The 15527-nt window shown below is 37.1% G+C and overlaps 1 protein-coding gene across 1 annotated transcript in view; it reads right to left on the reverse strand.

Moving 5' to 3' along the window:
• The window catches only part of NDUFAF2 (NADH:ubiquinone oxidoreductase complex assembly factor 2), a 186658-nt gene that overhangs the window by 33310 nt on the left and 137821 nt on the right, over window positions 1-15527 (reverse strand). Inside the window, exon 3 of the mRNA XM_032627048.1 lies at window positions 10536-10576. Coding sequence (XP_032482939.1) covers window positions 10536-10576 — 41 coding nt within the window. The remainder of the gene's footprint in view (window positions 1-10535; window positions 10577-15527) is intronic.

Here is a 15527-nt window from a genome sequence, read left to right on the forward strand (position 1 = left end):
ATATATGATTACGAGGTTTCATTGTATTCTTTTTAAATGAACTATTTCATGTGTATAAATAAATATAGCTAATAACATAATATACACTCATGTGCCCACCATCCAACTTAAGAAATAAAACACTACAAATATGACCAACTTAAGAAAGAAAACACTACAGGTATGACCACCATCCAACTTAAGAAATAAAACACTACAAATATGACCAACTTAAGAAATAAAACACTACAGGTATGACCACCATCCAACTTAAGAAAAAGAACACTACAGACATGACCAATAAAATGCTCTGTGAGCCCCCATCTACATTCTCCTTCCCCAGTGGTAATACCTACTTATTCATGCATGTGTTTATACTTTCACTACATCTTTATATATCAATAACAAAACAGCAGTGGTTTTTAAAAATTTTTTACATACTTATCTCCTAAGACTTTTAAAAACTATGCACCACCTTGCATATTTAAGTTGACACTTAAATAATGGCAAAGGATGTATTTTCCAGTTTACTGCATATCAAATGCATGCTTTAAATATGTTTTTGTCAAAGCCTTGGAGCTGCAGTTTAGTTTATTCAATTTACGGAAATATAACCATATAACTTAATTGGCAAAGCCAGTCCTCATTGTCAAATACAATCACCCAAATTCAACCTACTCTCAGAAAAATTCTAACTTAATTTTAAAATTCAAATAAATGTGTTATTATGTGTCCCCATGACAACTTTCTCACTTGTGAATTTTAATTTTAAGATAGATAAATGGATAGCTAGCTAGCTAAGTAGACAGAGAAACTATAAGGCATGGAGCCTTACTATGAGTTTGTCACCTGGATGAAATAATGTGTTGCCCCTTTCAATAATTTTTATTGAAGCTTTCTCTGTTTCGTTCTCAAGGGACTCTCTCAGGAGAGACTCTCTGATAGTCTCTTTGTTTGCTGCCCTGATTTTTAAACCCCAAGGCAACGTACCATAGTAAGATTTAGTATGGACAAGAAGTAAGCTTTTCTTTTGAAAGACAGATGATTATGAAAAAAGTCAGAAAGGAGAACTGGCAGACCAGAAGGAGTTCTCAGGCAGATCTTTTTTTAGGAAGGACTACATATGGAAAGAGAGAATATGGAAATTAATTGCTTTAAAGCTATTCATACCTGTATATCCCACAGGAAGTCTTTGTGTGCCCAGGGTACAGGTATCCCAATTTGAAAACCACTGATCAACAGCTGGGGTTGGCAAACTAGGATCCAGCTGCCACTTGTTTTGTATACAAAGTTATGTAGGGCACAGCCACACTCACCGGTTTACATATTGTCCATAAGTGCTTTCACAGTAAAACGACGAAGTTAAATAGTTGCAACAGAGATTGTCTCACAATGGCCAAAATATTTACTATCAGGTGCTTGAAAGAAAAACTTGGCTACCCCTCATCTATGGCACTGTGTATGTATTTTTTCAAATTCTTTTCTTTAAATTAAAGTTATATATTCACATAGTTTGTAAGCACACATCATCGTAAAAGGCTTATTATGAAAATATTATTTCTCTCTCGCCAGAAGCAACTACTTTATATTCTTTTAGCTGATATATATGGTACAGGCCAAACCAGAGAGCCACAAAAGTGTTTGACAGCTATCAAACAGACTTTGCCCCAACCTTCCATAACATTCTTATATTATCATTCTTTATTATTCAGTTTCAAGCACTGTATGTTAACTTCTCATTACTGAAAATGAGGATTTAACCCATCCCATATCCTCAATGTAGTTGTAAATCAATATTCAATATTTATTATTATGAGTAAACACTAAAATTATTATTCCTTCTCCTACCCAAGGTTTACTTTTTTGGAGATAACAAATGAAGTCTGTTCATTTTCCACATACTTATCTATAATTCAATTTGATATGTTCAGTATATATGTGTTCATTTAATCCCTCTATTTTTCCGAATGTACCTCTTCCCTCAAATATGTCTGGAAAACAGTCTGTACTGTTTTCCCTTTGCCATGAATAAAACTCCAGGTTTCAACTGGGTAGAAAAGTTGCCTGGTTTTCAGACTTTCACAAAGGGACTTTTAACAATGTCCTTTTCTTTTGCTTCAGGAGATTTAACATTGATACAACGCTATTATTTAATATATAGTTCATGTTCAAATTTTTAAAAACACCCCAATACTGTCCTGTATAGCTAAAGTTTTCCCTCAATTCAGGATCACGTGTCATATTTGTTCATCAGGTTGATTAGTCTTTCTTTGTCGTTCATTACACTGATATGACTGGCCTGGCATTTCATGAAGTTTTCTGGTTACTTCCTCATGATTAGATTAAATTTGTGCATTTAAAAAACTACTACATGAATGATGTCTTACTTTCAGTGCATCATACAAAGAGGCAAACATGACATCAGGGCTGTTCTACTTGGCACGTCTGACTAGCTGGTTACGGTGGTATGGCCAGATTTGCCCACTATAAAGTTACTTTTTCTTCCCCTTTGTAATTAATAAGTAATCTTCAGGGAGATACCTTCAGACCATGTAAATACCCTGTTCCCCAACAAAATTTGATCCAATGGTTTTAATATCCACTAATGATTTTCCCCTGAATCGATTATCACAATGACAGCTGAAAAATGGTGATTTTCCAACTCTGTTATTTCTTCTACATTTATTGGTTAATGTCGAATTGCTTCTTAAATAGATTTTCAACCAGGTTACTGTTTTTAGCACCAGCCTCAACTCCACTTTCAGTTTCCTGGCACTGCCAATTACTGAGCATTCTGGGGTTCTGTGGTTTAAACTGGGTTTCTTCTAAGCTTTCTCTTCTGCTAGATTAGGGGTTGTACTCCTCAGTTTTGCTAAATTTGTTAACATTGCTCATCTGCTTTCCAGCTTCCAAAACATTGTTGCTGCGTTTGCCTCTTCAATTTTTCTTTGACCTTATGCTTTTAAAAGTAACCCCCTTTACTGCCATTTTCATTAGGCTCAAAAAGAGAAAGTAAACTCATGTGTTTAACTGACTAACTTCATTTGAAATTCCTTTTTCTTTCCCTGCCTTCAAATTTTATATAAATGGTATCATGTTGTACGAAATCTTCTGCAACTTGCTCTTTTTACTCAATATTATGTTTCTGAGATTTATCCATGTTGATACATGCAGCTCTAGTTCATTCATTTTTAATGAATGATGTTTTAATGCAGCGTATGAACATGTTACAATTTTCTTATCCAATTCCACTATATTCCCAAAAGTGAGACTGTGAGGTTTGGGGTAGGGGTCTATTTTTCCATAAGAACATACACTCCCCATTTAAGTCAGTAGGAAAATAGGATTATATATGCAAAATGTCAATTTTAAGACATTTCAATTCTGTAACTTATAAAATGAACTAATAATACTAGGCACAGAGAACTCACTCAATAAATGTCAGTCACTTAGAAACAATGAAATGGGCTTCAGAAATTCAGAAACAAGATTCTTTTCTGAAAGTTAAACTGCAAGATCAACACATTATAGGCCAGGGCAGAGATATGAAAAGAGTAAAATAAATGAAGGGCTGCAGGGCCAGCAACATTTGACCATAATATAACTAGTGTAATAGCAAAAGAAATAACAGGTCAATCAGAAAGGAGTAGCAGAGAAAAAAGGATAATCATAGAAACAAATGCTGGCAATCCATAAAAACACTGTTCATGGGGGCAAAAACTTTAATACACATGTGGCAATTTTTTTCTATTCCAAATCATAAGGCTATTCCTAGGATAAAGACAGATATTGGGAATTGTGGTCAATTCTATTTAAATATTTCCATTACTATGGATCAGACAATCCCTATTGTAAGATGGACACAACAGGTGATTTTAGGCTGGATGCAATTAAACATTTATTTTACTACTTAACTTCCCTTATCCTAATGCCGCACTCACCAGATATCCTACTGTTTTTTTCCTATGCCAACTTAATTTCTTACTATAAATTAATATACTGGAATTCTGGCAACGCTTTCAAACTCTCTTGTGTTTTAGTCACTGTGATATCTTTTAGAGCCAAATCACCTTGGACGTGGACAAAAAATGAGTCTTTGGAGCCTCCAGACCAGATCTGAGAACATGGTCAAGTAAACAAGGTGCTGTGCAGTATGGTCCTACCTAGCTGCCCTAACCTCTCCTTCGACTACAGTATCACCATCCAACTCCATTCTCTACTGATTTCTAGAATTTCCTCTTCCTCTTTCATGGAGCATATGTATTAAAAATGAAGTGAGTGAGCTCTAATATTATGGATTTCTTCTACTGTCTGTAAACCTGTTGCTGAGTCATGTATTTTGTCAATACTTGGCAATACATTTATTTACTTTTTCAAACAGAAAACTTTGTTTCCTATTGTCTTGTCAGGATGAAAGGAGAAGCAATATTTCAGAATACTTGCTGCATATGGCTTCTAACGGGACAGAGTCAAGACTAGGAAAAGTCTACTTCATTAATTTTGTGAAATGTTAATTCAACTTGTACTGAACTGATGAACAGGTGTTGAACTATATTGGCAACCTGCAGTAAAACTGAATTTTCATGAAAAAAGTAAAAGCAATGCTCAATTTCAAAATATGTTCAGTTTCTCAGGGTTATTTTATAGTTGGTCGCTGGAAATTCAAACTCTGTCATACAAACCATGTAATATATTTACATGGCATTGAGATTTTCAAGTCTGTCAATAAAAGCCTATCTAACTAATAATGAATCAGGTTCTGTGTTAGGTGCATCTGTTATATAAATGAATAAGACATAATCCCTGTGCCATAGAGCCTACAATATAGTCAGCATAAAACAAGTAATTATAATACTGAACTCAAAGGGTTATATAAGTGCACAAGGCAGTGTAGCTGTATCAAGAAAGAAGTGACTAACTCTATGAGTTAAGAAGTTGGGAACAAAGTTAAGGAAAGTATCACAGAATTTTAAAGGGCCTTTTAAACAGAATTAAGCATGAGCAGAAGTGTCCTGCTGATGGGAGAGAAAGATATTCAGCTTGAGAAACAGCAAGGAGTGCCTTGGAAAGTAGGATGGGTATAACAAATATAAGGAGGAAAGCTAGAAAGTTGGGCAGGGCAGGAGGCTTAAATGGAATTTCAAGGAACTAGATCTTTTGGCCAGAGCTTCCCAAGAAGTGTGCCTAAAAATTGATTCCTTCAGCCTTCAAGGTGGCCAGGAGAGAAACTGTTGAGTTATAGGGTAGGCGTGCATTTGACTTTATAAGAAACTGTCAGTTTTTGAACATAGTTATATCATTTTCACACCAATCAGCACTGTATGGTTATATATGAATGTTTATGGTTGCTCTAGTTATGGTTATTGTCAATCTTCTAAATTTTAGCCATTTTCATAGATGTGTGGTGGTATCCCATTATGGTGACTAGTGATGTTAAGTATCTTTTTATATGCTTACTGGCCATTCTTGAATCTTATTAAAGCCAATTCAAGATTTTCACCCCATTTTTATTAGCTCTGTCTTTTATCATTGAGTTGAAGTGTTCTTTATATAGTCTGGATGCAAGTCCTTTGTCAGATACATGTACTGTGATTATTTTCTCCCAGTCTGTGGCTTTCCTAATGTTCTCTTTTGATGAGCATTAGTTTTTTTTTTGTTTGTTTCTATAATTAATTTTTATTGGAGTATAGTTGCTTTACAATGTCGTATTGGTTTCTACTGTACAGCAAAGTGAATCATATATATATATCTGCCCTCTTTGTTAGATTTCCTTCCCATTTAGGTCACCGCAGAGGACCGAGTTCCCTGAGCTATACAGTAGGTTCTCACTGGTTATCTATTTTATACATAGTATCAATAGTGTATATATGTCAATCCCAATCTCCCAATTCATCCCACCTCCCCTTTCCCCCCATGGTGTCCATATATTTGTTCTCTTAATTTTGATTAGGTTCAATTTACCAATGTTTTTCCTTTATGGATAGTGCTTTCTGTCTCCTGTATACCCCGAAGTTGTGAAGATATGCCACTATGCCTTTTTGTAGAAGCATTATAGTTTTAGCTTTTATGTTTAATCTATGATCCATCTTTAATTAATATTTGTGTATGATGTGAGGTAGGGGTCAAGGTTCAGCTTTTTCCATATGGATATTAAGTTATTCTAGCACCACTTGTTATGAAGACTTTCCATTCCTAATTGTATTCCTTTGGTGCTACTGCCAAAAACCAACTGGCTGTATACTATTTCTAAACTCTCTTTTCTTTTTCCACTTATTTGTTTATATATCCTTATGCCAGTACCACATTGTCTTTTTTTTTAAATATTTTTTTTGATGTGGACCATTTTTAAAGTCTTTATTGAATTTGTTACAATATTGCTTCTGTTTTATTTTATTTTATTTTTTGGTTTTTTGGTCCTGAGGCATGTGGGATCTTAGCTCCCTGACCAGGGATCGAACCTGCACTCCCTGCATTCTAAGGCAAAGTCTTAAGCACTGGACTGCCAGAAGAGTCCCCACACTTTCTTAATTATTATAGTTTTAGAATAAGTCTTAAAGCCAGACAGCATAAGTCCTTTAATTGTCGTCTCCTTTTTCATGATTGCTTTCAGCTATTCTAGGTCCTTTGCATTTCCATATATATTTTAGAATCAGCATGTTAATTTCTACCAAAACAAGTCTAATGGGATTTTAACTGGATTTTTATTTGATTGAGTCTATAGATAGTGGTTCACAAAGTAAGGGCTCTGGCCCAGCAGCATTACCACCACCAGGGAACTTGTTATGAATGCAAATATTCAGGCCTTACCTCAGACCTTGTGGATCAAAAACTCTGGGAATAAGGCCTTGCAATCTGTGTTTTAACAAGCCCTCCCTGTAACTGGTGCATGACAAAGCGTAAGAATCACTGCTGTGAGGGACATCCCTGATGGTCCAGTGGTTAAGACTCCACACTTCCACTGCAGGGGGCACGGGTTCGATCCCTGGTTGGGGAACTAAGATCCCACAGGCTGCGTGGCCAGAAAAAAAAAAAAAAGAATTACTGCTGTGAATCAGTTTGGGAGAACTAACATCTTAGCAATATTGAATATTCCAGTCCATGAAGAGGTATTTCTCCTCATTAATTTAGGTCTTCTTTAATTTCTCTCACCAGTGTTTTATAGTTTTAAGTCTACATGTCTTGGGACTTCCCTGGTGGTGCAGTGGTTAAGAATGGAAGATCCCACATGCCACGGAGCAGCTAGCCCGTGCGCCACAATTGCTCACGTGCCACAGCTACTGAAGCCCGCGTGCTTAGAGTCCATGCTCCACAACAAGAGAAGCCACTGCAATGAGAAGCCCGCACACCACAACAAAGAGTAGCCCCTGCTCGCCGCAACTAAAGAAAGCCCTCGCACAGCAATGAAGACTCAACACAGACATACATACACACAAATAAATAAATAAATATTTTTTAAAAGTCTACATGTCGCATATATTTGCTTAATTTATATCAGGGTATTTTATGCTTTCTGATGCTATTGTAAATGGTATTCTAATTGCTACTGGCTAACCTTCAGCCATAGTCTACAGGTGATATGGGCAGAAGTCTATTTGGGGGTGGGAGCTCACTAAGTGATTTGAAAAAAAGTAGAGAACTCAAATTACTGGTAGCATCTTGAAAACAAAATAGTTTCAACAGATATGCAAGAATAGGAGGTTGTTTCCAATGAATTGATATAGGTATTAAGCATGAGCAATTACAAAGATCACAAAAAGAAGGACAACCAGACATAATGTTCTCCTGTAGTCTTGCCAAACATTTTCTACATTCTTGACAAAAAGATCAAACATCAATATCTAGCTTCTGGATCCAGCTGCCAATGTGGAAGAAAGACAGAGGAGCAGGGGAACATGTTGAATTACACAGAGAGCATAAGATCAGCAAAATCTAGACTGTGGCAAACTCTTTAAGTCAAATGGGCTGGGTTTTTCAACAGACAAATTTGTAAGGAAATAAAAGTGATGGAGGAAGAACATATAAACTGAAAGAGATTTAAAACAAATATGAAGTTTTTACAAAACAGGCAAGTCTAAACTATAGTGTACATTTGGCTGAGAAGATTATTTAAACATGTGAGTAAACAATACTATAAAAGTCAGGTTCAGGGTTGCTTTTGTGGGGAGAAAGGAGGTTGTATTGAGATGGGGCACATGAGTAGCTGGCAAAGTTCTGTTTCTTGACTTGGGTGGAATTTGCCTTATAATAACCTGTTAAACAATACATTTAATTCTTGTGGTCTTCTGTATACATGACTTATTTTAACAGTAAATAGGTTTTTCCTCCCTCTTAACATGATATATGTAAAATCTGGGATTGAAGAGTTTATAAGTTTTAGTGATAGAATGATGTTTGGGGATGACACGAACTAAGGTGTGGCTACAGAAGTGGTTGTTTATTGAAGTAGGGATACTGGTGTGGATGAAGTCAAAGAAGTAAATGGCTAAGACTTAGGAAGACACTGACGGGGAAAAAACCGCAAGTCTGGTTCTAATCTCTGCCATCAGTGTGGGAGAGTGCCCTAGAGGTTAGCAAAGATAAAAATGATCAACAGGTCGAGAGAAATCTACTTGGATTGCAAAGATACCACACTCTCCTGGGCTCACAAAATGGAATAATATTTTGGAAACGACGCAGGGAAGGTAGGAGCAATCGATCCCAATTCCTTTTCTATGGGTTGTAGGAAAATGAGCACAATTCACCTCAAGGAAAAAAGAGACTCACTATCTTTTAGACACATAGATTTTACTTGAGGCTCTATGGTAGAGAAAGTTCCTAGGACAATATTAAAGGTGAAGGGTAATTTGCTAATAAAGAAACGGAAATTCCTGGAACACAATGGAAAGGGTCAGGAGAGAGAGAAAAGGGTGTGTGCATTTGTGTATTTGTGTGTGTGTGTGTGTGTGTGTGTCTGTTGGGAGGTACAGAAGAGCATAAAGAACGATGTGATTAACAGTACATTAGAAAAGAGGCAACAGAGGGCCCCTTTTTAGATATTCAAGAATGTGAGCACCATGGAGGGAATGACTTGGTCTCACTGTTCTGACTGGAACTTGTCTGAGATACTGGGATTACCTAACATTTATACGAGTAGTGCCTTAGGCCTGATTATTGCAGTTGCCTCCATCTAATCACTTTGCAAGTATCAATGTTTCCATGGAAGAAGGCTTTCAAAGTCTGGAGGATAGAAGAAACACCTTTTTCTCTGAGAACAGTAGCTCTTATTATGGCCCAGAGAAGGGGACTCAGAAGGGCTCCTTGATCCATCCTACCACTGGAAATCACAGGGGATACTTCTGAATATTGGATCACATTGATTTTTTTTTCGCTTTTATTCCAAGGTTCACTGATATTAGAAAAAAGGGTCTGAGAAGAGTAAGACAAGGTCAAGGTAGAAGCAACATACAAAGCTAGAAATAGGCTTAGAGATGTGCTCACTCAGACCCCAGGCAGACACACCTTGATGGAGTCAGTCCAGGAGGAATGGAACAAGTAAAGATAGGTATGCCAATTTATAGGTCATCATATATTCTGCCCTGGAGTATCCCACCTCTTAAAAAGTGTGGCCTGAGTATAGGAGCCCATTTACATTGTCAGCAGAGTTGTAGTAGTGAGGGAATAGGGGAGGGAAAAGAGGAGTCCTCAGTAGCAGAAAAAATGGAATAGGTAGTATATTAATTTGAAAACTTCCCTCTTATGAAATACATTTATTTCTTACAAATTAACTTTAGAACATTTCATGCTATTGTTTTAAAATAAAAATTATGAAATAATCATGTTTTAAAAACATAAATACCACAGCATTGCTATGCTTTTTATTCTGCATCCCACCCAAACTATGTTTCTAAAGTTTTTTTTTTGTTTTGGCCACTCCACGTGGTTTGCAGGATCTTAGTTCCCCAACCAGGGATTGAACCTGGGCAGTGAAAGCACGGAGTTCTAACCACTGGACTGGACTGCCAGGGAATTCCCTATGTTTTTAAGTTTTAAATAAAAATTCAATTCAACTATTAGTTACCAAGTGTTACATATTACATGCTAATTGTAATAAGTTTCTTCAGATACTAGATGGTGTTAAATTTATATAAAATTATAAAACTTTATGTTTTATATAAAATTAAGGGCAGAGCATGATTTAGAGAGGACCAAGAGATTTAGTGTTTCTCAAACTTTTCCACCAAATCATCTGTATCAGAACAGAGAACTCCCAGGGGACAGGGAAATGACCTAATGCAAGCTGCTGTAAGTCCAAACATTCTCTAAAGTGTTTTTATTTTGTTTTAAATTTTTATTATTTCATTTAACATTTTATATGGATTTTGTTACATCCCACAAGTTGTGCATTTATTTTATTATAAAAATGTTTGAAATTATTTTCTATGGGGTAAAATTAATGCTTTGGAGAGGTGACATCACATATATTTTAGAGGTTTCACGTATCCCTGAGAGTACAAACTCCCAATTGAGAAACACAGCATTATAAACACCTATTTGAATATTTTCCTGTGTATTCTTACCTCCATAGTAGGTGGAGTCTTTCTTGTTTTTCTGATCCAAGCTATAAAGAAAAATAATATTTAAATATAAGTTTTCTATAATTTGCACATTTTATTCATTCATGCATGAAACAAATATGTATTAAGCACCTGTTACATATTGTTTTAGGCACATGAGTTCCCTCCTCTCCTGTAGCATATATACTAGTGAAGGGGCACAGAAAAGAAACATATTAGGTAATGATTTGTGTCATAAAAATTACTTAAGTGTGGGGAGGATGTAGAGGGGATAGTTTCATAACTAAAATCATACCCCATAATTATCTGAATTCAATTTAGGGTATATATGGCATATAAGCCAAATCATAATACAGTAAACTTCAAGGCAATATTAAAGTTATATTATCCTGGAAATGTGAACCAATTATTGCTCAATATGTAAAAGAACGGATGTAGAAAAGTTTTCATTTACAGAGATTTCTCTTCTAACCTGTTCTAGCAAGCAGTCTATCTTGTATGGTTGGTATCTTAGCTCCAACATTTGGGAGATGAGAGGCAGAGTAGAAAGAGCCCATATTTGTGAAGTGCCTTCTGGACGCTGGGCACTGTGCTAGATGCTTTAGTAATAGGAAGGGAGTGGGGCAACTGCCTCTAGAGAAGTGTATCAGAATCACATGAAGACATGTTATAGTACTTAGCAGAGCAGAGGCAGATTTTGGGGGTTCAAATCCCAACTTAAGTACTTAATAGCTGTGTTACCTGAGGCAAGTTATTTAATTTTCTAAGCATCAGATTTCCCACCTGTAAAATTATAATACTAGTATCTAGATTTTAGTATCTACATTGTGCAAGTTATATGAAATAGTATATATAAATTCTTAGCTCAGAGTCTGGCACAGAGTAAACATCCAAGTCTAAGTTATCACTATCACTATTATTCAGTAAACCTGTATTTTTTATAACAGACTCAAAAAGCAAAGATCAACAAAACCTGCTTGGCCTATGAGGATATATAGGAAACTGTGAGAAAACACACTGTAAGGAATATAGTCTTTGAAAAGTAGAAACTATTATTTTATCACTTTAGTTAATTCAATCTTCATTACAAAATCATGAAGTATGCTTATTTTATAGAGAAATTCAATGACATTCCCAAATTTATACATTAAGTAGTAATGGTGGAATTTGAATCCAGATCTGACCCTGTCTCTGGATCCAAAAACCATCCATGTTCTACTAAGCAGTTTCTCAAAGTTTATAAGCAACAAGCAAAGAACACTAAACTAGGAAGAGGAACAGGTCACAACACTGACTACTGTCAAAAAATAAGATTCACCCCATTTTACAGATTGGGAAACTAAAGATTAAGCAACTTGCCGAAACACATATTTAGCAAGTAACGGTCTGAGAATCAAATGCTGGTTGAACCGGCTCTAAAATCTGAGCTCTGCCCATTCACCAGCCACCTTCTCTTCTGACAGGCTAGCTCTGCTACCCTGCCTTCTGTCATCCAAGTAACAGCAGCGGGACCTGGCCTCATGACAAGCCCAGTAATGAATGATTGTGCGGGTACAAAGAGCAACATTCAACTGTGGGCCTGTGATAAGTTATTTCTCCCTACTTTGTTCTCTCTTGCACTGACCCCATACGTGTATTTTCAATACAGACCCAGTGTTTTGCCTTCTCTATTTCTGTTTCTGAACTTCTATCTCTGTTATTATTTTCTGCATCCTATTCTTATTAGCTTCCAGCTCTGTTTGGTCCATTTCTAGCCACAACTTGCACAAACTTTATATTTCTTGTTAGGCTGGAAGGTTGTCAAAGGCAGGATGCATCCACAGGAGATTTATTTTTCTACCACCTAAATGCCTCAAAAGAGTAGGTACTTAAATACAGTTGTTGAATGAATACTTCCACTATAAAATACTCCCACTATAAAAATATTCATTGTAATGGGATTTTGACCTGTATTAGAAAACCCAGCTTAGCAACAGCAAGATTCCTCTGTACGATCAAGGAAATAAGTGGTTTATGGAAGCTGTCAACTGCCTCTTTATAGTCAAAATAAGGGGTACTTGTCTATGTTTATGGGCATTTTTTTCCCCCAGGAAAGAGACTTCTTTTAAAATAATTCACCATGAGCCATATACCTCTAAAAGGTTTTAAGCAATAAATCTTCAGTTCTAATTTGGATTAGAAAGGTAATTCAGAAAAATCAACTGCTATGGCAGGGGTATATAGCCTGCAAGCAAAATTCGGCCCATGGCTTGTTTTTTGTTTTAATCACTGAAAAACATAACCAACAAAGAACAATATTTCATGACACATGAAAATTAAATAAAATTCAAATTTCAGCCTCTGTAAATAATGTTTTATTCGAACACAGTCACATTTATTTACATATTATCTATTATAATGTGGGCTACAATGGCAGAGTTGAGCAGCTGTAACAAAGACCATATGGCCCACAAAGCCTAAAATATTTACCATCTGGCCCTTTAATGAAAAAGATTGCCAACCCCCGTGCTAGGGCTACCATTAAGTATAATCCTTTTAGTAACAACTATATATCTTGATTCAAAAACACTTTCATGAGCTTTCCTGGTGGTGCAGTGGTTAAGAATCCACCTGCCAATACAGGGGACATGGGTTTGAGCCCTGGTCCGGGAAGATCTCACATGCTGCGGAGCAACTAAACCCGGGTGCCACAACTCCTCAGCCTGTGCCCGTGAGCCACAACTACAGAGCCCGTGTGCCACACTACTGAAGCCCGTGCGCCAAGAGCCTGTGCTCTACATCAAGAGAAGCCACCGCAATAAGAAGCCTACGCACCGCAACAAAGAGTAGCCCCAGCCTCTTCAGTAAGTGGTGCTGGGAAAACTGGACAACTACATGTAAAAGAATGAAATTAGAACACTCCCCAACACCATACACAAAAGTAAACTCAAAATGGATTAAAGACCTAAATGTAAGGCCAGACACTATCAAACTCTTAGAGGAAAACATAGGCAGAACATTCTATGACATAAATCACAGCAAGATTCTTTTTGACCCACCTCCTAGAGAAATGGAAATAAAAACAAAAATAAACAAATGGGACCTAATGAAACTTCAAAGCTTTTGCACAGCAAAGGAAACTATAAACAAGAAGAAAAAGACAACCCTCAGAATGGGAGAAAATATTTGCAAATGAAGCAACTGACAAAGGATTAATCTCCAAAATTTACAAGCAGCTCATGCAGCTCAATATCAAAAAAACAAACAACCCAATCCAAAAATGGGCAGAAGACCTAAACAGACATTTCTCCAAAGAAGATATACAGATTGCCAACAAACACATGAAAGAATGCTCAACATCATTAATCATTAGAGAAATGCAAATCAAAACTACAATGAGGGCTTCCCTGGTGGCGCAGTGGTTGAGAGTCCACCTGCTGATGCAAGGGATACAGGTTCGTGCCCTGGTCCGGGAAGATCCCACATGCCGCAGGACGGCTGGGCCCGTGAGTCATGGCCACTGAGCCTGCGCGTCCGGAGCCTGTGCTCCGCAACGGGAGAGGCCACAACAATGAGAGGCCTGCTTACCACAAAAACAAAACAAAAAAAACTACAATGAGATATCATCTCACACAGGTCAGAATGGCCATCATCAAAAAATCTACAAACAATAAATGCTGGAGAGGGTGTGGAGAAAAGGGAACCCTCTTGCACCGTTGGTGGGAATGTAAATTGATACAGCCACTATGGAGAACAGTATGCAAGTTCCTTAAAAAACTAAAAATAGAACTACCATATGATCCAGCAATCCCACTACTGGGCATATACCCTGAGAAAACCATAATTCAAAAAGAGTCATGGGGCTTCCCTGGTGGTGCAGTGGTTGAGAGTCCACCTGCCAATGCAGGGGACACAGGTTTGTGCCCCGGTCTGGGAAGATCCCACATGCCGCAGAGCGGCTGGGCCCATGAGCCATGGCCGCTGAGCCTGCACGTCCGGAACCTGTGCTCTGCAATGGGAGAGGCCACAACAGTGAGAGGCCCGCCTACCGCAAAAAAAAAAAAAAAAAGAAGAGTCATGTACCACAATGTTCATTACAGTTCTATTTACAATAGCCAGGACATGGAAGCAATCTAAGTGTCCACTGACAGATGAATGGATAAAGAAGATGTGGCACGTATATACAATGGAATATTACTCAGTGATAAAAAGAAACGAAATTGAGTTATTTGTAGTGAGGTGGATGGATCTAGAGTCTGTCATACAGAGTGAAGTAAGTCAGAAAGAGAAAAACAAATACCGTATGCTAACACATATATATGGAATCTAAAAAACAAACAAAAAAATGGTCATGAAGAACCTAGGGGCAAGACGGGAATAAAGACACAGATCTACTAGAGAATGGACTTGAGGATACAGGGAGGGGGAAGGGTAAGCTGGGACAAAGTGAGAGAGTGGCATGGACATATATACACTACCAAATGTAAAACAGATAGCTAGTGGGAAGCAGCCGCATAGCACAGGGAGATAAGCTTCGTGCTTTGTGACCACCTAGAGAGGTGGGATAGGGTGGGTGGGAGGGAGACGCAAGAGGGAGGAGATATTGGGATATATGTATAGCTGATACACTTTGTTGTAAAGCAGAAACTAACACACCACTGTAAAGCAACTATACTCCAATAAAGATGTTAAAAAAAAAAAAGAGTAGCCCCCACTCGCCACAACTAGAGAAAGCCTGCACGCAGCAACGAAGACCCAAGGCAGCCATAAATAAATAAATAAATAAATAAATAAATAAATAAAATTTAAAAAGCAAAACACTTCCATATTATCTAAAATAAAAGTCATTATTAACTACTACACTTTTTTCACTTTGCTGTACACCTGAAACTAACACAATATTATAAATCAACTATACTCCAATAAAAATTAAAAAGCAAAAAAAAAACCCCCAAAAAACCTATTACACTTTTTACCTGATTGCCATGTATTCTAGACTCTATGAACACTATCACT

Source organism: Phocoena sinus, chromosome 3 (assembly GCF_008692025.1).
Source record: "Phocoena sinus isolate mPhoSin1 chromosome 3, mPhoSin1.pri, whole genome shotgun sequence".
NCBI lineage: Eukaryota > Metazoa > Chordata > Mammalia > Artiodactyla > Phocoenidae > Phocoena > Phocoena sinus.